This window comes from Phyllobates terribilis, unplaced genomic scaffold (genome assembly GCF_046119375.1).
Source record: "Phyllobates terribilis strain yellow unplaced genomic scaffold, ASM4611937v1 Scaffold_8__6_contigs__length_399053987, whole genome shotgun sequence".
Classification (NCBI taxonomy): Eukaryota; Metazoa; Chordata; class Amphibia; order Anura; family Dendrobatidae; genus Phyllobates; species Phyllobates terribilis.
This window is the reverse complement of record NW_027362768.1, coordinates 7,404,653-7,426,251: the sequence shown is the minus strand read 5'-3', so window position 1 is coordinate 7,426,251 and position 21,599 is coordinate 7,404,653. Positions and strand designations below refer to the sequence as shown.

General features: G+C 51.6%; 1 protein-coding gene across 4 annotated transcripts in view; it reads right to left on the bottom strand.

Annotated features, from left to right (window-relative positions):
* VAV3 (vav guanine nucleotide exchange factor 3) overlaps window positions 1–21,599 on the bottom strand; it is a 256,738-nt gene that overhangs the window by 72,214 nt on the left and 162,925 nt on the right. For all 4 annotated transcript variants that reach the window (XM_073642837.1, XM_073642839.1, XM_073642838.1 and 1 more), the window contains exons 16-17: window positions 17,796–17,897; window positions 4,699–4,790 (exon numbers count right to left, since the gene is read on the bottom strand). In XM_073642837.1, coding sequence (XP_073498938.1) covers window positions 4,699–4,790; window positions 17,796–17,897 — 194 coding nt within the window. The remainder of the gene's footprint in view (window positions 1–4,698; window positions 4,791–17,795; window positions 17,898–21,599) is intronic.

The following is a 21,599-nucleotide window of genomic DNA, read 5'->3' as shown; positions in this document are numbered from 1 at the left end:
CGGAGGCAGGCAGAGGGGCCGGGAATCACAGACCGGAGGCAGGCAGAGGGGCGGGGGAATCACAGACCGAAGGCCAGCGGAGGGGCTGGGGGATCACATACCGGAGGCAGGCAGAGGGGCTGGGGAATCGCAGACCGGAGGCAAGTGGAGAGACCGGGAATCACAGACCGGAGACAGGCAGAGGGGCCGGGAATCACAGACCGGAGGCAGGCAGAGGGGCGGGGGAATCACAGATCAGAGGCAGGCAGAGGGGCGGGGGAATCACAGACCAAAGGCAGGCGGAGGGGCTGGGGGATCACATACCGGAGGCAGGTGGAGAGGCCGGGAATCACAGATTACAGGCAGGCGGAGGGGCCGGGAATCACAGATCAAAGGCAGGCGAAGGGGCAGGGGAATCACAGACCGGAGGCAGGCGAAGGGGCAGGGGAATCTCAGACCGGAGGCAGGCGAAGGGGCCGGGAATCACAGACTGGAGGCAGGCAGAGGGACCGGGAATCACAGACCGGAGGAAGGCAGAGGGGCCGGGAATCACAGACCGGAGGCAGGCAGAGGGACCGAGAATAACAGACCGGAGGAAGGCAGCGGGGCCGGGAATCACAGACCGGAGGCAGGCAGAGGGGGCAGAAATCACAGACCCGAGGCAGGGGAGGGGCAGGGGAATCAACGACCAGACGCAGGTGGAGGGACTTGGAATCACAGACCAGAGGCAGGCAGAGGGGCAGGGGGAATCACAGATCAGAGGCAGCCAGTGTGGCCGAGAATCACAGAACGAAGGCAGGTGAAGGGGCAGGGGAATCACAGACCGGGGTCAGGCAGTGGGGCAGGGGAATCACAGACCGGAGGCAAGTGGAGGGCCCGGGAATCACAGACCGGAGGCAGGCAGAGGGGCCGGGAATCACAGACTGGAGGCAGACAGAGGGGCCGGGAATCACAGACCGGAGGCAGGCAGAGGGGCCGGGAATCACAGACCGGAGGCAGGCAGAGGGGCGGGGGAATCACAGATCAGAGGCAGGCAGAGGTGCCGGGAATCACGGGCCGGGGCATCACAGACCGGAGGCAGGTGAAGGGGTAGGGGAATCACAGACCAGAGGCAGGCAGAGGGGCGGGGGAATCACAGACTGGAGGCAAGTGGAGGGGCCGGGAATCACAGACCAGAGGCCGGCAGAAGGGCAGGGGAATCACAGACCGGAGGCAGGCGGAGGGGCGGGCGAGTCACAGACCAGAGGCAGGCGAAGGGGCAGGAGAATCACAGACCAGAGACAGGCAGAGGGAATGGGAATCACAGACCAGAAGCCAGCAGAGGGGCGGGAGGATCACAGACCGGAGGCAGATGGAAGGGCTGGGAAATCACAGACAGGAGGCAGGCAGAGGGGCTGGGAGTCACAGACCGGAGGCAGGCGGAGGGGCGGGGGAATCACAGACCGGAGGCAGGCGGAGGGGCGGAGGAGTCACAGACCGGAGGTAGGCGGAGGGGCAGGGGAATCACAGGCCAGAGGCAGGCAGAGGGGTCGGGAATCACAGACCGGAGGCAGGTGGAGGGGCTGGGAATCACAGACCAGAGGCAAGTGGAGGGGCCAGGAATCACAGGCTGGAGGCAGGCAGAGGGACCAGGAATCACTGACCAAAGGCAGGCAGAGGGGCCGGGAATCACAGACCGAAGGCAGGCAGAGGGGCCGAGAATCACAGACCGGAGGAAGGCAGAGGGGCCGGGAATCACAGACCGGAGGCAGGCAGAGGGGCTGGGGGAATCACAGACCGAAGGCCAGCGGAGGGGCTGGGGGATCACATACCGGAGGCAGGCAGAGGGGCTGGGGAATCGCAGACCGGAGGCAAGTGGAGAGACCGGGAATCACAGACCGGAGACAGGCAGAGGGGCCGGGAATCACAGACCGGAGGCAGGCAGAGGGGCGGGGGAATCACAGATCAGAGGCAGGCAGAGGGGCGGGGGAATCACAGACCAAAGGCAGGCGGAGGGGCTGGGGGATCACATACCGGAGGCAGGTGGAGAGGCCGGGAATCACAGATTACAGGCAGGCGGAGGGGCCGGGAATCACAGATCAAAGGCAGGCGAAGGGGCAGGGGAATCACAGACCGGAGGCAGGCGAAGGGGCAGGGGAATCTCAGACCGGAGGCAGGCGAAGGGGCCGGGAATCACAGACTGGAGGCAGGCAGAGGGACCGGGAATCACAGACCGGAGGAAGGCAGAGGGGCCGGGAATCACAGACCGGAGGCAGGCAGAGGGACCGAGAATAACAGACCGGAGGAAGGCAGCGGGGCCGGGAATCACAGACCGGAGGCAGGCAGAGGGGGCAGAAATCACAGACTCGAGGCAGGGGAGGGGCAGGGGAATCAACGACCAGACGCAGGTGGAGGGACTTGGAATCACAGACCAGAGGCAGGCAGAGGGGCAGGGGGAATCACAGATCAGAGGCAGCCAGTGTGGCCGAGAATCACAGAACGAAGGCAGGTGAAGGGGCAGGGGAATCACAGACCGGAGGCAGGCAGTGGGGCAGGGGAATCACAGACCGGAGGCAGGCAGTGGGGCAGGGGAATCACAGACCGGAGGCAAGTGGAGGGCCCGGGAATCACAGACCGGAGGCAGGCAGAGGGGCCGGGAATCACAGACTGGAGGCAGACAGAGGGGCCGGGAATCACAGACCGGAGGCAGGCAGAGGTGCCGGGAATCACGGGCCGGGGCATCACAGACCGGAGGCAGGTGAAGGGGTAGGGGAATCACAGACCAGAGGCAGGCAGAGGGGCGGGGGAATCACAGACTGGAGGCAAGTGGAGGGGCCGGGAATCACAGACCAGAGGCAGGCAGAAGGGCAGGGGAATCACAGACCGGAGGCAGGCGGAGGGGCGGGCGAGTCACAGACCAGAGGCAGGCGAAGGGGCAGGAGAATCACAGACCAGAGGCAGGCAGAGGGAATGGGAATCACAGACCAGAAGCCAGCAGAGGGGCGGGAGGATCACAGACCGGAGGCAGATGGAAGGGCTGGGAAATCACAGACAGGAGGCAGGCAGAGGGGCTGGGAGTCACAGACCGGAGGCAGGCGGAGGGGCGGGGGAATCACAGACCGGAGGCAGGCGGAGGGGCGGAGGAGTCACAGACCGGAGGTAGGCGGAGGGGCAGGGGAATCACAGGCCAGAGGCAGGCAGAGGGGTCGGGAATCACAGACCGGAGGCAGGTGGAGGGGCTGGGAATCACAGACCAGAGGCAAGTGGAGGGGCCAGGAATCACAGGCTGGAGGCAGGCAGAGGGACCAGGAATCACTGACCAAAGGCAGGCAGAGGGGCCGGGAATCACAGACCGAAGGCAGGCAGAGGGGCAGAGAATCACAGACCGGAGGAAGGCAGAGGGGCCGGGAATCACAGACGGGAGGCAGACAGAGGGGCGGGGGAATCACAGACTGGAGGCAGGCGGAGGGTGGGGGAATCACAGACCGGAGGCAGGCGGAGGGGCGGGGGTATCACAGACCAGAGGCAGGAGGGCCAGGAATTATAGACTGGAGGCAGGCGGAGGGGCTGGAATCACAGACCGGAGGGAGGCAGAGGGGCATGGAATCACAGACCGGAGGCTGGCAGAGGGGCCAGGAATCACAGACCGGAGGCCAGCAGAGGGGTGGGAGGATCACAGACCAGAAGCAGATGGAGGGGCTGGGGAATCACAGACCAGAGGCAGGTGGAGGGACCACAGAATCATAGACCGGAGGCCAGCAGAGGGGCTGGGAAATCACAGACAGGAGACAGGCAGAGGGGCTGGGAATCACAGACTGGAGGCAGGAGGAGGGGCAGGGGAGTCACAGACAGGAGGCAGACGGAGGGGCGGGGGAATCACAATCCGGAGGCAGGCAGAGGGGCTGGGAATCACAGACAGGAGGCAGACGGAGGGGGGGGGGATCACAAACCGGAGGCAGGCAGAGGGGCTGGAAATCACAGACCGGAGGCAGGCGGAGGGGCAGGGGAATCACAGACAGGAGGCAGACGGAGGGGCGGGGGAATCACAGACCGGAAGCAGAAGGGCGGGGGAATAACAGACTGGGAGGAGAAGACCCAGTGCACAGCCCGGCCCCTGTGCACCGAACTCTAATTAGCAGAAAACTTCAAATGGCGATTAAAGAAGAACCATAATGCGGATTTCTCCACCAAAGGTATCAATGTAATCAGAATTACAGCACCATTACAGCCATGGCTTTACTTTACATTATAAAATTGTGCTGACAAGTGCTCTTTAAGGCTGTGTTCACATATTGCAGCCACATTGTTTTTTTATGCAAAAAAAGTGAGATAGGTGCAAAGTATGAACACAGCCTTGAAGTAAGTTCAATAGAACTACATAATTCCTATACGGCTATAATAAATATTTTCATGAATATGAAAATGACTAATAACACTTTTGCCGTCAGAATAAATTGTGCAATACAGGACTCACTGTAAGCGCTGGTGACATTGTATTGGTGCATTAGTGGTTAAAATAAAAAGCAATTCCCAACTGTTTCCCTAGGTACTCTTATGATAATTAAGGAGGGTCAGAGTCCTCATGAATCTCACATGCTACTCTAATTGTGCATATAAATGGCAGTTTTAAGAGTATATGTGCTCCAATAAAAACACATCACACTCCGAATGAACTTTAATTATTCCTGCCTTGGTTTACAAGCTCATTAAAACATTGCAATCAGTGCGGAGGTTTCCTACCTCCACGCCCGCAGTTATCCACTCTGCCCAGACACTCCTTGTGTGCACCAGTCCCACATTTTGAACAAAAATACCCTTGGAAGAATGTCCCCCTGAAAAATAAATTCACAATACAGGTTAATGGTTATCCGGCTTAGTGTGGATATTTATTAATATGAAGAAAAGTAGCTCATATATTAATAAAAGTCAACATATAACAGTTAAAGGGGCCACCCTACCAGTAAATGTCATATACCTTATACAGATCATGAAAAATAATGTTTGTTCTTTACAGTATATGCTGGCATAAAAGCGATCCAGTGAAGGGTTATAACTAGTGTTGAGCGATACCTTCCGATATCAGGAAATATCGGATCGTATTGGATCGGGCCGATACCCAAAAAGTATCGGATATCGCCGATTCCGATACCGGAAACCAATGCAAGTCAATGGGACAGAAATATCGGAATGAAAATAAACCCTTTCTTTCCTTGTAGGTTAATTCTACATGAAGGAAAACAACTAACAATAATGTAGAATGTATTGGGGGAGGTGGTTGCCCAAATCGATGGGAACAGTGCTCTCAGTGAAACATGAAAAGCCGGCAATTCAGCAGCGGCATACACCAGTACCGACAATTTATAACAGAAAGAATAGAGCTTCACACATAGATTAGATAGATAGAACCATGTCAGCCACATATATAAGAAGTACAGTGACAGTGTTGCTTACTGTACTTGTCATTTAGTGTGAAGGATTTATTAAAAAAAATAACAGTGTTTTCATACACCGTCTCTTTAAAAAAGTCGGCCGGCAATTCAGCAGCGGTACCCGACAATTTAGAATAGAAAGAATAGAGCTTCACACATAGATTAGATAGATAGAAACATGTCAGTCACATATACATGAAGTACAGTGATAGTGTTGCTTACTGTACTTGTCATTTAGTGTAAAGGATTTATTTAAAAAAATAATTAGTGTTTTCATGCACTGTCTCTTTAAAAAAGCCGGCCGGCAATTCAGCAGCGGTACCCGACAATTTATAACAGAAAGAATAGAGCATCACACATAGATTAGATAGATAGAAACATGTCAGTCACATATATAATGAGTACAGTGATAGTGTTGATTACTGTACTTGTCATTTTTTGTTAAAATAAAGGATTTATTAAAAAATAAATTGGCGTGGGGTTCCCCGTAATTTTAGTCTCTAGCGGAGGTTAAGCAGACGGCTGGGGCAGATGTTTGAAGCCTGGGAAGGGGGTAATACCCACGGAGCTCCCCAGGCTACTAATATCAGCCCCCAGCTGAATACCTAGCCTTTACTAGCTATTAAAATGGGGGACCCCCCAAAAAAATGACGTGGGGTCCCCCCTATTTTAATAGCTAGCAAAGGCTAGGCAGACAGCTGGGGGCTGATATTAATAGCCCAGGAAGGGTGCCATGAATATTGGCCCCCTTAAAGGCTAGAAACACCAGCCGTCAGCCGCCCCAGAAATGGCGCATCCATAGGATGCGCCAATTCTGGCACTTAGCCTCGCTCTTCCCACTGCCCTGTAGCGGTGGCAGTGGGGTAATAGGGCTGGGGTTGATGTCAGCTTATAATGCCAGCTGACATCAAGCCCAGGTTAGTAATGGAGAGGCGTCTATAAGACACCCCCATTACTAACCCCATAGTCAAAGTTAAAAAAAACACAACATCCAGAATAAAGTCCTTTAATTGAAATAAACACACAATTCTTTATTGTTCTAAATTAAACTATACTTACCATCACGCCCATTCCAGCTGAAGCCAACGATCTCCTGCAATAAAAGAAAAATAATAAAGCAACATCATCCTTACCTTTCCATGGTTCCCAGGACGGCTTCAGCTCTGCTACATCGAGATGACAGGCTGGACCGCAGCAGAACGCTGCCATCCAGACTGTCATCCCGCGGACACTGAGAAGCGCAGGCATGCTTGCACTCCTCAGTGTCTGGCTGTGACGGCATCCAGATGAGCCGACAATTAACTCAGCTCACCTCATGCACGTCACTGACAGCGTGGGAGAATTCTCCTGCGTGAGAGACTCGGCTCATCTTTATGCCGTCACAGTCTGACACTGAGGAGCGCAAGCATGCCTGCGCTTCTCAGTGTCCGCGGGATGACAGGCTGGATGGCAGCGTTCTGCTGCGGTCCAGCCTGTCAACTCGATGTAGCAGAGGTGAAGCTGTCCTGGGAACCATGGAAAGGTAAGGATGATATTGCTTTATTATTTTTCTTTTATTGCAGGAGATCGTTGGCTTCAGCTGGAATGGGTGTGATGGTAAGTATGGTTTAATTTAGAACAATAAAGAATTGTGTCTTTATTTCAATTAAAGGACTTTATTCTGGGTGTTGTGTTTTTTTTTAAATACTTTACTAGAAATTCATGGCGGTCATGTCTAATATTGGCGTGACCCCATGAATTTCGGGCTTAGGGCCAGCTGATAATGCCTAGCTGGCACTAACCCCTTTATTACCCAGTGAGCCACCACACCAGGGCCCTGGATGAGTTGGGTACAGCGCCAGAAGATGGTGCTTCTATGAACGCTCCATTTTCCGGGGTGGCTGCGGACTGCAATTTGCAGCGGGTGGGGCCCAGAAAGCTTGGGCCTCCCTGCGCTGCAGATTCCAGCCCCCAGCTGCCTAGTTGTACCTGGCTGGACACAAAAATAGGGCGAAGCCCCACGTATTTTTTTTTTTAATTATTTCATGAAATTCATGAAATAATAATAAAAAAAGGGCTTCCCTATATTGTTGTGTCCGGCCAGGTACAAATAGGCAGCTGGGAGTTGGGGGCAGCCCGTTCCTGGATGCTGTACCTGGCTGGCATACAAAAATATGGCAAAGCCCACGTCAAAATTTTTTGGAAAAATTAATTAAAAAAATAACTAATAATTTAGGGACTGCATCTTTATTAACCCCTTAAGTGTCATTTAGTGTTAAAATAAAGGATTTATTAAAAAAAAAATTGGCGTGGGATCCCCCATAATTTTAGTCTCTAGCAGAGGTTAAGCAGACGGCTGGGGCAGATGTTTGAAGCCTGGGAAGGGGGTAATACCCACGGAGCTTCCCAGGCTACTAATATCAGCCCCCAGCTGAATACCTAGCCTTTACTAGCTATTAAAATAGGGGACCCCCCCCCAAAAAATGACGTGGGGTCCCCCCTATTTTAATAGCTAGCAAAGGCTAGGCATACACCTGGGGGCTGATATTAATAGCCCAGGAAGGGTGCCATGAATATTGGCCCCCTCCCAAGCTAGAAACAACAGCCGTCAGCCGCCCCAGAAATGGCGCATCCACGGGATGCGCCAATTCTGGCACCTAGCCTCGCTCTTCCACGCTGCCCTGGTGCGGTGGCAGGGGGTAATAGTGGTGGGGTTCATGTCAGCGCCAGCTGCCATGAAGCCCAGGTTAGTAATGATGGGCGTCTACAAGACACCCCCATTACTAACCTACAAAGTGTTAAAAAGAAAAAACACACACTACACACAGAAAAAAATAATTTATTTGAAATAAAGCACCATTTTATTTAATTCTTAGTTTACTAAAAAAAAATAGTTACCTCTCCACGTTCCTGCGCTGATCTCCCATACACAGCTGTCACATCTGGAGATGGTGACAGCTGTGCATGGCTGCTGTAAGCTCACACTGCCGGGAACACGTCCGCTCCCGGCAGCGGAAGCCACTGACTGAGGTCACCGGAGTGCATTCAGTCAGCGCAGCTCCGGAGACATCCTTTACGGTACTGCTGTACCGTGGGAATTTCTCACGGTACAGCAGGGCCGTAAAGGAGCTCACCAGAGCAGCGCTGCCTGAACTCCGGCGAACCCGCTTATGCAAAGACGGGGCTGCTTTACAGCACCGTCATTCTAGCGGCGGCAGCGGTTCAGAGCGGTCACATTCTATGTGGCTGCTCTAAACTGGAGATCTTCGTGGGACACTCGTGGACTACTACGGAGGGGTAAGGATAAGGTTGTGGTTTATTATTTTATATTTTATTACAGGAGATCGATGGCTTCGGGGAATTAGGTGTCTAGGTGAGTATAGGTGTAGTTTTTTATTTTTTACTTTATTTTAGGTGGCGATCGGCGGGGACAGGTAATGTATAAACTAATTTATTTTAGGTAATCACTGGCCACCAATGACATGTATTTAAAATTTATTGGGGACCAAAAACAAATATATATGGGGGCCTAAAAAATAAAACACGTATAGGGACAAAAATAACATATGGGGCAGTTTAAATAGCAGGATCAGGCTGATGGGAACTACTGCTCCCATCGAGCTGATCCTGCTGGCACGAGTGGACGGGGGACAGACATAGGCCGATGGAAGTAGTAGTGTCACATCGGCCTATGTCTGCCTGCACGCATACACCCGCAGACATCGCACAGACACCGCGCACACCCGCAGACATCGCACAGACACCGCGCACACCCGCACACATCGCACAGACACCCCGCACACACTCGCAGACATCGCACAGACACCGCACACACCCGCAGACACCGCGCACACACCCGCAGACACCGCACAGACACCGCACACACCCGCAGACATCGCACAGACACCGCACACACCCGCAGACATCGCACACACTCGCAGACATCGCACAGACACCGCGCACACACCAATCATGACGGGCTGATGGTCTAGGAGGTGAGGCTGACCTGTGCGGCCATGGGAAAGTTCATGTGAGTTCATGCAGTCAAGCATGAACTCACATGAACCCTCTGAGGGCACCGCGGCTACTTCAAATGAACAGCTGATCAGCATCACCTGATACCTCAGCTGTTCATTTGAAATAACCGGTGGGAAAGAGCAGCACAGAACGGGAAAGCCGGCGGTGAAGTCTTTTCACTACCGGCTTCCCCGCCCGGGTCCTTCTCTCCCCGCTCCCTGGTGCTGCGCTCCCCGCCCGGTCCTAAGTTACGATCAGGATGGGGGGAGCGGAGGATCGGGGTGGGAGGCTGTGGGGAAGCAGTATGGGACTGTGTGATTGTTTAAAAGCCGGCAGCTTTTTACCGCCCGCCGGCTTTTAAACAATCAGGAGAATTCTCTCACGCTGGGATGGCATTCTGATGACAGGCTGGATAGCAGCTAAGCGCTGCCATCCAGCTTGTCATCCTTCAGAGACACTGCAGAGCGCAGGCATTATGGGAACTTCCGATTCCGGAATCCGATATTCTAAAAGTATCGGAATTAAGTATCGGAATTCAGATACCGCGAATATCGGCCGATACCCGATATTTCAGTATCGGAATGCTCAACACTAGTTATAACATTCAGTGTCATAATATAGCGCCACCTAGTGCATGGTGGGGCCGACTGTGATGTAGCCAGATCATGGCTGTTTACACCTTTAAATGCTGTGGTCAATAACGACTGCAACGTGTAAGGATTCATCAACACATCTGAGTTTCACGCCTTTTTGGGGGGATAGGACGTGCATGTTCACATCACCCTCAAAAGAAAAAAGGAGAAAAGTCCAATTTTGATCCGATTAGCGGATCAAGATCACCTACTAAAGTTAATGGTTCCATGAAAAAAACAAATAGTAGACAAATGTCATCTGTGATGACATGTGTTGCCATTTTTTACTGTCTAGTGGGTAGGAGGAGCTTGGAAACTTTTTTTGCGCATACAAAAAATAAATATCACGATGATGGCAAAAATGGAGATGGAGATCAAAAATGGACAAAAATCAGATTAAAAACATTAAAAATGATGTGTGTGTAGCGCCGGCGTCCCTGCCCTCTGCTAGGCAGGGATGCTGTTCCCCTCACCCCTCTGCTCCGAGCCCGGCGTCCTCCTCCCGCTCTGCTGGCAGCGCGCGCTCCTTCCCGGCCACTGTGCTTAGGGCGCGCGCGCTCCCTCCCTCTTACAGGGGCCGCGCGCGCCGTCCTAAGGAGTCCCCGGCCAATGGCCGGAGGACTTCACCATATATAAGGCACCTCCTCCAAAATGGAGGTGCCCGAGCAATGTTGTTGCACTGTTCACTACTCTGCTTCAGCCCTCAGGTCCCGTTGCCAGTTACCTGCCAGATTCCTGCCAGTTTGCTGTCTGATTCCTGCCTGATATTCCGCTTACCTGCCTGCTAGCCTGAGGTCCGACGGTCTGCCTACCGACTCCTGTCAGTCTGTCTAAGGACCAGCTTGCCCGCTCACCTGGGAGCGTACTTCTGCTACCTGCCTGCTAGCCTGAGGTCCGACGGTCTGCCCTCCAACTCCTGTCAGTCTATGGACCAGCTTGCCCGCTCACCTGGGAGCGCACATCTGCTACCTGCCTGCTAGCCTACCTGGAGGCTCCGCCGTCACGTGCTGTGACCACCCGCCTGTCCAGAGACTCCTGCCCGCTCACCTGGGAGCGCTCATCTGCTGCTTGTCTGTTGGTCTACCTGGAGGCTCCGCCGTCACATGCTGTGACCACCCGCTTATCCAGAGACTCTCGCCTGCTCACCTGGGAGCTCACGTCTACCATCTGCCTGCTAGCCTACCTGGAGGCTCAGCCGTCACAGGTCGTACCAACCCTTTACCCAGAGACTGCCCCGGTCACTTGCCGTGACCTCCTGCCCGTTCATCCAGAGACTGCCCCGGTCACTTGCCGTGACCTCCTGCCCGTTCATCCAGAGACTGCCCCGGTCACTTGCCGTGACCTCCTGCCCGTTCATCCAGAGACTGCCCCGGTCACTTGCCGTGACCTCCTGTCCGTTCACCCAGAGACTGTCCCGGTCACCTGCTGTGACTGCCTGCCCGTCTTCCCTGGTCGCCACCCGCTCCCTTACAAGGACCGCCCCCTTGTATAGTAGCTCAGAGGTTCCGCCTCCCAGACCCGTTACAGTTTGCTCGGGCCATGGAACCCGGTGGCACCCAAGCTCCCTCACTCTCGGACCTGTGTCATGAACTGTCCCGTCAGAGGTCAGTCCATCCTGGGTCACCTGCGGAATGTCAATTCTCGCCTGGACACTCTGACTGCTCCACCAGCAACCACCGCCCGTGCCATGACTCGCAATCCGGCAGCTCCGCTACCCACCAATACTATGGTATCCTACCCCGGACCCCGGCTTTCTGCACCTCCTCGCTTCGGAGGCGACTCCGCTCAGGCTCGGGGCTTTATAAATCAGTGCACCCTGCACTTTGAACTCCTGTCCCACCAGTTTAACTCTGACCGGGCCAAAATTGCCTTCATCATGTCCCATCTCACCGGGGAGGCCCTGGCCTGGCTAAATCCTCTATGGGAGAGAGGAGACCCCCTGGTGTCCGACTTGCCTGCCTTTCTCACGGCTTTCCGGAAAGTCTTCAACGAACCCGGACGGAAGACCTCCTCCGCATCATCTCTGCTACGCCTCCGTCAGGGAAGTCTCACCGTGGGCCAATATGCCATACGGTTCCGTACCCTTGCCTCGGAGCTGGCCTGGGATAACGACGCTCTGGTATCTGTCTTCTGGGAGGGTCTGTCCGGCCGTATTAAAGATGAACTCGCCGGTCGAGACATTCCTACCACTCTCGATGACCTAATAACTCTTGCCACCCGGATTGACCTACGGTTTCAGGAGCGTGCCAAAGAAGTCACCCGTGAGAGGAGGTTTCCACGTCTAGCTCCTACTTTTCAGAAACCCGTCACTCCCTCCGTTTCTCCCCAGGTACACTCTCCTGAGCCTATGCAGGTCGACCAGACCAAGATGGTCAAAACCCGGCAGGACTTACGCCGTGCCGAGGGGAGCTGCTTCTACTGTGGCAGTAAGGAGCACCGGATCCGTACCTGCCCGGAGAGGTCGGGAAACGCCTGTGTCTAGGTTCGCTCAGAGAGGTCGACCTAGACAAGAATGAATCCTCTCCATCTCTGCTGCTGTCAGTCTCAATTATCTGCGGGGAGAACCGTTATTTCGAACTAGCCCAACTTGACTCTGGAGCGGCCGGGAATCTTATTTCACAGGCCCTGGTAGAAAAATACCGCATTCCCACCAAACCTCTGGCTATACCATTATCTGTCGCTGCTGTGGATGGGGGCCTCTTACCACGTCCCATCCAACTCATCACCGAATCCATAACTCTGCAGGTGGGAATGCTGCATTCTGAGAGCATCTCTTTTCATGTTCTGCCTGGACTCTCTCACGCCCTCTTACTAGGTCTACCTTGGCTCCAGAGACATGCACCCGTGCTTGACTGGCAGACCGGAGAAGTCCTTCGCTGGGGACAGGACTGTCATAAGACTTGTTTGGTTCCTGTTCATCCCGCCCGTCCTTCTCCTACCCCAACTAATCTACCTGGACTTCCGATTCCCTATTGGTCATTTGCTGATGTCTTTAATAAAAAGGAGGCAGAGACATTACCCCCTCATAGACCATACGACTGTCCTATCGACCTTTTACCCGGTACTACGCCTCCCCGTGGGCGTATTTACCCATTGTCCGCTGCTGAGACCCGGTCGATGTCCGAATATATTGAGGAGAATTTGGCCAGGGGATTCATCCGGAAATCTACCTCCCCGGCGGGAGCAGGCTTCTTTTTCGTAAAAAAGAAGGACGGCTCTCTCCGTCCCTGTATAGACTATAGAGGCCTTAACCAGATCACGGTGAAGAATAAGTACCCCCTTCCGCTCATTCCAGAATTATTTGATCGTCTGAGGGGGGCTAGAATCTTCACCAAACTGGACCTCCGTGGGGCGTACAACCTGGTCCGTATCCGTCAAGGGGATGAATGGAAGACTGCATTCAACACCCGGGACGGCCACTATGAATATCTGGTAATGCCCTTTGGTCTCTGTAACGCTCCTGCCGTCTTTCAAGAGTTGGTCAATGACATCTTCCGGGACCTTCTCTACTCCTGCGTAGTGGTGTACCTGGACGACATCTTGGTCTTCTCTCCGGATCTCCAGACTCACCGGAGGGATGTTCGTCAGGTCCTGCTCAGGCTCAGGCAGAATCACCTCTTCGCTAAATATGAGAAGTGCCTCTTTGAGCAGACCTCGCTTCCGTTTTTGGGCTACATTATTTCTCAGACCGGCCTACGAATGGATCCAGAGAAACTGTCTGCCATCGAGAAATGGCCCCGACCGGAGGGGTTGAAGGCCATTCAGCGGTTCCTGGGCTTCGCCAACTACTACCGCCTCTTCATACCGCACTTCTCTTCCCGGACTGCCCCAATTTCCGCGCTCACCCGTAAGGGCACTAATCCCAGAGAGTGGCCGCCCGAAGCAGAGGAGGCCTTTCTTTCCTTAAAACAGGCCTTCTCTTCCGCCCCGGTGCTGCATCGCCCAGATGGCAACAAGCAGTTCTTCCTGGAGGTTGACGCCTCCTCCTCTGGAGCCGGAGCGGTACTTACCCAAAAATCATCTTCCGGGAGAATGGTAACGTGTGGCTTCTTCTCCAAACTCTTCTCCTCTTCTGAGCGCAACTATTCCATAGGAGATCGAGAGTTATTGGCCATCAAGCTGGCATTGGAGGAGTGGCGTTACCTGCTCGAAGGGGCTCTTCACCCGGTAATAATTTACACTGACCACAAGAACTTGGCTTACCTCCAGCATGCCCAGAGACTTAACCCGCACCAAGCTCGGTGGTCCTTGTTTTTTGCTCGCTTTGATTTTATTCTTCATTTTCGCCCGGCTGACAAAAACATCAAGGCGGACGCCTTGTCCCGATCCTTTCTGGTGTCTGATCTCGAGGAGGAACCGAAACACATCATCGATCCCGCCAGAGTAATGCAGGTGGCTCCCGTGAGTCTAAATCGTCTCCCTCCCGGTAAGACGTTCGTATCTTCGTATCAGTACCTGATCGGGAGAAGATCCTACACTGGGGTCACTCGTCTAAACTAGCTGGCCACGCCGGTCAGAAAAAGACCCTCCAGCTTATTACCCGGCACTACTGGTGGCCTACCCTGCACAAGGATGTAATAGACTTTGTTTCTGCCTGTGTGTCCTGCGCCCGCAACAAGGTTCCGAGACATCTGCCAGCCGGTCGCCTCCTTCCGCTCCCAGTACCTGCTGTCCCCTGGCAGCATATAGCAATGGACTTTATAACTGATCTCCCCGTCTCTGCCGGTTGTACGGTCATTTGGGTGGTCGCTGACCGCTTTTCCAAGATGGCTCATTTCGTTCCCCTGCCAGGCCTCCCGTCTGCACCCGAGCTGGCTAAAGACTTTATCCGCCACATCTTCCGTCTTCATGGACTGCCCCTCCACATAGTGTCGGATCGTGGGGTACAGTTCACCTCACGCTTCTGGAGAGACACTTGTAAACTGCTAGACGTCACCCTGGACTTCTCCTCCGCTTACCACCCACAGTCTAATGGTCAAGTGGAGCGGATCAATCAGAACCTGACCAGTTACCTCCGGCACTTCGTTAATGCCCACCATTCAGACTGGGTGGATCTCCTGCCATGGGCCGAATTTTCTTACAACAATCACGAGAGCGAATCTTCCTCCAAATCCCCGTTTTTTGTTGTCTTCGGTCAGCATCCTCGGATCCCATTTCCCGTCTCCACCTCGGTGGACAATCCGGCTGCGGAATCTCTTGTTAACAAATTTTCCTCCGTATGGGAGAGCACCCGGTCCGCACTCCTTCTGTCATCCGAGCGTATGAAAAGACATGCTGACAAAAAACGTCTGGATCCTCCTCAATTCCGTCCAGGGGATAAGGTCTGGCTCTCGTCCAAGTATGTCCGGCTCAAAATTACTTCCTATAAGTTAGGGCCTCGGTTCATCGGTCCTCTGGAGGTCATCAGTCAGATCAACCCGGTGGCCTATAAATTGAAACTCCCGGCCAACTTGCGGATCCCTAACTCCTTCCATGTATCTCTCCTCAAACCTGTGGTACTTAACTCTTTTTCCAAGTCTACAGGTACGCCTCCTGCTCCGGTTTCCGCTGAAAACGAATTTGAGGTAGAGAACATTCTGGCCACCAAAAGGGTAAGAGGGAAGACCTTTTTTCTAGTAGATTGGAAGGGGTTTGGTCCTGAAGAGAGAACGTGGGAGCCCCGGGAGAACATCCATGCCCCTCTCATCCTAGCTAAATTTCTCTCTGGCCTAAAAAAGGGGGGGCCTAAAGGGGGGGGTACTGTAGCGCCGGCGTCCCTGCCCTCTGCTAGGCAGGGACGCTGTTCCCCTCACCCCTCTGCTCCGAGCCCGGCGTCCTCCTCCCGCTCTGCTGGCAGCGCGCGCTCCTTCCCGGCCACTGTGCTTAGGGCGCGCGCGCTCCCTCCCTCTTAAAGGGGCCGCGCGCGCCGTCCTAAGGAGTCCCCGGCCAATGGCCGGAGGACTTCACCATATATAAGGCACCTCCTCCAAAATGGAGGTGCCCGAGCAATGTTGTTGCACTGTTCACTACTCTGCTTCAGCCCTCAGGTCCCGTTGCCAGTTACCTGCCAGATTCCTGCCAGTTTGCTGTCTGATTCCTGCCTGATATTCCGCTTACCTGCCTGCTAGCCTGAGGTCCGACGGTCTGCCTACCGACTCCTGTCAGTCTGTCTAAGGACCAGCTTGCCCGCTCACCTGGGAGCGCACTTCTGCTATCTGCCTGCTAGCCTGAGGTCCGACGATCTGCTCTCCAACTCCTGTCAGTCTGTCTATGGACCAGCTTGCCCGCTCACCTGGGAGCGCACATCTGCTACCTGCCTGCTAGCCTACCTGGAGGCTCCGCCGTCACGTGCTGTGACCACCCGCCTGTCCAGAGACTCCTGCCCGCTCACCTGGGAGCGCTCATCTGCTGCTTGTCTGTTGGTCTACCTGGAGGCTCCGCCGTCACATGCTGTGACCACCCGCTTATCCAGAGACTCTCGCCTGCTCACCTGGGAGCTCACGTCTACCATCTGCCTGCTAGCCTACCTGGAGGCTCAGCCGTCACAGGTCGTACCAACCCTTTACCCAGAGACTGCCCCGGGTCACTTGCCGTGACCTCCTGCCCGTTCATCCAGAGACTGCCCCGGTCACTTGCCGTGACCTCCTGCCCGTTCATCCAGAGACTGCCCCGGTCACTTGCCGTGACCTCCTGCCCGTTCATCCAGAGACTGCCCCGGTCACTTGCCGTGACCTCCTGTCCGTTCACCCAGAGACTGTCCCGGTCACCTGCTGTGACTGCCTGCCCGTCTTCCCTGGTCGCCACCCGCTCCCTTACAAGGACCGCCCCCTTGTATAGTAGCTCAGAGGTTCCGCCTCCCAGACCCGTTACAGTGTGAATGAGGACCAAGGGGTTTGACAGAGGGAGTGGGACTGCTTCTGTCAGCCAACTAACACTCCTGAAACAAGATTGACAACCTAAGGCCCAACGATGTTCTCCAGGTCACATGTGCAGGGGCCTATTAGTCCCAATCACAGCTATAGCCTCATTCGGCTAATTTGATAATAAAGTAATGGCTTTTGAAAGCAGAAAATTTTTAAAAAAATTGCTACATCCTTAAATGGGATGGCCCCTTTCTAGTCAAAATTCTAAAATGTCCTAAACTGTTGTGTACAAACATGAACACCCTCTTTGCTTAACCCTGCACAGTACTGCAAAACCCTCCTGCTTCATACAGATCCGCTGTGTAAACACTAGATGGCAGCGGCTGCCTCGTCCAGAGCACGCGAGGTGGTGGCGGTCCGATTGACAATCATGTAAGTGGCTTTTTCCTCTTTTGCACAGGTGCTAACATCGGCAGATACAGGCATCAGAATTTCCTATATTTTGAGCGTGCTGAATGCTTACACTGCCTGCACAGACAAGGACAGACTCACGTATGGGTTGGCTTAGAAGAAAGGGGCATGGCCTACACAAATTCACCATAATTTACCCCTGAAAACTGGTATTATAGCAGAAATGCTCTCCAGTCTATGGTCTATGACATTTCTGACTCCTCAGCTGAAAGAAGCGCCAAATTAAGAGGCGAGTACCACTTAATGAACTTGGGGCCTTATAATCCAGCGGACTCTGGATCAAGACTGGAGCACAAGTCGCCCGTATTGATGAATTCCCCCCAAAGTACGTAGTATAGAGCTAAAATCAGCGTCTCCGGCACCCCATTATGCATAAATCCGGTGACAGAAGGCATTTTGGCAGCACCGTTTCATACATGGTGAATATAAAATGACTTCTGCCAGGAGCGCAGTACTAGAGGACTTACCTGAGCAGCATTTGACAAACTCTGCAGGATGTAACCCGTTCAAACGTGTGCATCTTAAATTCATGATTATTGGAGGTGGCGTACTCCGGCCGAATGTTGGACCTAGAAGAAAGTGCAGTGAGACATTAGGAAACAAGGCTGGAAGCTCCATGCCGTCTGCCAGGCAATAGGTCACACATGTAGTTGTGATGCAGGATTTCGTTACATGAACCCCTGTGTTCCTACATCACTTCATAATAGATATGTCGTAATAGCAGGTGACAACCTGCACAATCCAATATTGAATGTATCTAATAATTTTGTACTATTTGTCTACTATAACCAGACACGTGCATGCGCTCCGCAGCTCAGTGATCTCATCCGGAGTTGTGCCGGCCAAAGTCGCTAACTACAACCTTCCTATAACATAATTCCACCAACATGATCATTTGGTGCACGGACTGGACTATATGATACCAAATGGGAAGAGTCATCCCCAGCCTTGTAAATATGAGCATGTCCCTCTGGAACAGGGATGTCAAACTCAAATACACAGAGGGTTAAAATTAAAAACTTGGACAAAGTTGTGGACAAACCAGTATATGTTGCACGCACGCCGCTAGGTTCAGATAGAGGCGAGAAGGGTTTCATGAATTTGTTGAAATCCTGGGGGAACCGTTACTCAGGGAGACCATAGGCTGCAGATTCTCTCAGGCACACGATAGATTCAATTGCTGACCAGACACACCTGACAAGAGTCTTTTTCAACAGTTTAACAGTGGAATTTAATCTGAAGCACGGCCAGAGCAATTCAGGGATATTACAGCAACAATCTTCATTACAGTACAGTCCGAGTTTCTTGAGCAACCGGCTCCAGTAACAATACAGTAGTTTCTTCACAAGGCACAGTATTACAGTCTCTTCAGTAGCATAATTCAGCATAGATTAAATCACTTAGCAGCACACTTCTATGCATACACAACCACAGGCTTTTCCTTCACAAGGACACAAAAGTACACAGCATTCTTTATCCTGCATGGAGATGGAGGGGGGGAGGGTTTGAGGAGGGAGATGATCCCTGTGACACAATTCCTTCCAGTCCTTATCTTCCTGCCCAATAATGCTCTGCACTGTTAGTTCAGGGAGTTTATCTGACCTGTGTTTAGTTTCTCTCCTGATCTGAATCCTGTTCAGTTGCCTTCTGTCCGATAAAGATAACACACTACCTTTCTCTTCGGCTTCAGCCAGACTACAATAACAAGTTCCCCACAATCCCCCTGGGGCTCTGCTAAAACACTCCCTGTCTCCTGGGAGTGTTTAAATGTAAAATGTGGTAAAATGTGTATTCGGTGAAGACAGATTGTACATTACTGAGATAGGAGATGGCAGTTACTACTAGTAAGATTCTATACATGTGGGAGGAGGAAAGGGGGAGGAAGGAGGAGGAGCTGTGCATCTATCTCCTCCCACCTTCCATCCCTCCCCCCACATAAATTCTTATCAGTAGGAACTGCCATCTCCTATCTCAATAATGGGAAAGTCTGTCTTCGCTGAATACAGATTTTACCCATGAATTGAGAATTGTGAAAATGAATGATCAGTCCTTGAGGAGAAAGAAGCAGATTTTTCTGTTAATATATATTACAAAGTTACTTATCTTCATGTGTATTACTGATTTATTAATTAAAAATTAAAACTGTGGTTACATGTTATTTTGTCTCTAAAGCATTTTTGCAATATTATTATCATTAAAAGTGATTAAACAGTTTAGCTTCTTCAGCCTCTATATAGCACAGTACATAGCCGACTGCAGGAACAGTTAACAGTGATATTCATCAGTGAAGTTGTTTCACTGTTCCCAGGTCTGTAACCCTTATCGCTCTTCTCCTGAAGGATTGTCTTAGCTAGTTTATAATCACATCACAGCTTAATTTTCATTAGTTCATAAATCAGCTTCAAAGTTTCTTCATTGGAAGAGAGATAAGGGTTACAGACTTTGATGTAAACAGTAGCTCACTCACTGATCTCCTGTTAACTCATTCAGCAACCAGTTATGTACTGTGATACACAGAAGCTGTAGAAGACAACATTTTTACTCAAACTCTAAGAAAATAGATGCGATTAACATAAAAAAAAAAAATCAACAAATGAGTCCATATTCCTTAAGTCATCATCCCAAGGTGCTGTGCCTACATGATTTCTAATTACCAATGGAAGTACTCTGGGTTGTGCTGATACTTGCTTTTTTATTACATAGAGTTAACAAGGCATGATGAGGTTTAGCAAATTCTTGAAAAATCAGCTGTATTGTTTGGCTCATTAGGATGCCATACTTACTTCTTATTATAAGATTTCTTTGTTCTGCGGTTTTCTATGTATATTTGGGCACCACTATTACCCTTTAATAGATGCAGGACTCAGAGGAAGAGTTATCTGGAGGTCATAGCCAAAAGTCTCCTGGTTGACACTGAGCAATATATTTTGCACACATGCTTTCTGAAAAAGCAATATATACATTGTGTTTTATTAATAATCTCTACACAGCCTCTGGTACTCTGGGATATTGGCTGATACTGACGCTTATTTCTTTGTCAAAAAAGATCGCTCTGATATTGTAACATTTGTGCCCTATACTCTGTAACACTCATTACTATATTATTCTATATATTTATCAGATTGTTGAATTAACAAGGACTATGATATTCTGGAAATTCCATGTAGCATTTATAGAGTTCATATACTGTAACCGCAGATGATAGCAGTATGCGCACATTCTGCATTTTTATTTTCTGCAGCCAAAACCTTCAGATCACGTTCACACATTCAGTATTTGATCAGTTTTTTTACCTCAGTATTTGTAAGCCAGAACCAGGAGTGGGTGATAAATACAGAAGTGGTGACGTGTTTCTATCATACTTTTCCTCTGATTGTTCCAATCCTGATATTTTCTTACAAATACTGATGTAAAATACTGACCAAATACTGAACGTGTGCACGTGGCCTTACTCTTCTGCAGCTGCGTTTTTCAGGTGGATTACATATGTGATTTCTCTACAGTACAAATTATTGCTGCGTTTTGTTTTTGTGCAGATTATGTGTGTGATTTGTCTACACTACATGTTAATAAAGTTAGTTTTATTCACCAAAAACGCTGCACAAAATGCAGCACGAATGTTTCGCTCCGTTTTTTCCGCGCTTTTGCAGGTTCTCATTACTTTTGATGAGAAAAAATGCTGAAAGAGCTGACACGCAGCAGATATGAAAAACACCCTGCAATGCTCAAATTCTGTCCGAAAAAAACCAGGGGTGTGCATGGGATTTCTAATATCTCTTTACTTTTGCTGGTACATGGCTTCTTTTCCACCAGAAAAAACACACAAAAAAATGAACATATAAACATGGTGGTATGGAACAGCAAAGTATGAATACTAATCTGTGCTGCACCTTTCCTTCACTGACCACATAGAGAACGCTCTTTTAGCTTCTGTACTGAAAAAGGAAACCCATGGACAGGTTTTGCGTGTATGGACAACTTCCCTGTGTACACACTAAGGCCACGGCTCCACTATCAGTATTTGGTCAGTATTCGGTCAGTATTTTTTCTCAGGAGTGGGAGACAAAACCAGGTGAGGAACAATCAGAGAAAAGGTATAATAGAAACAAGTCACCAATTCTGTATTTATCACCCACTCCTGGTTTTGGCTCCTGAGAAAAAATACTGACCGAATACTGACCAAATACTGATAGTGGGGCCGTGGCCTAAAAGCGAGCACAGGAATGGACATGGCAGAAACAACGCCACTGCAGGCACTTAGTATATATTGT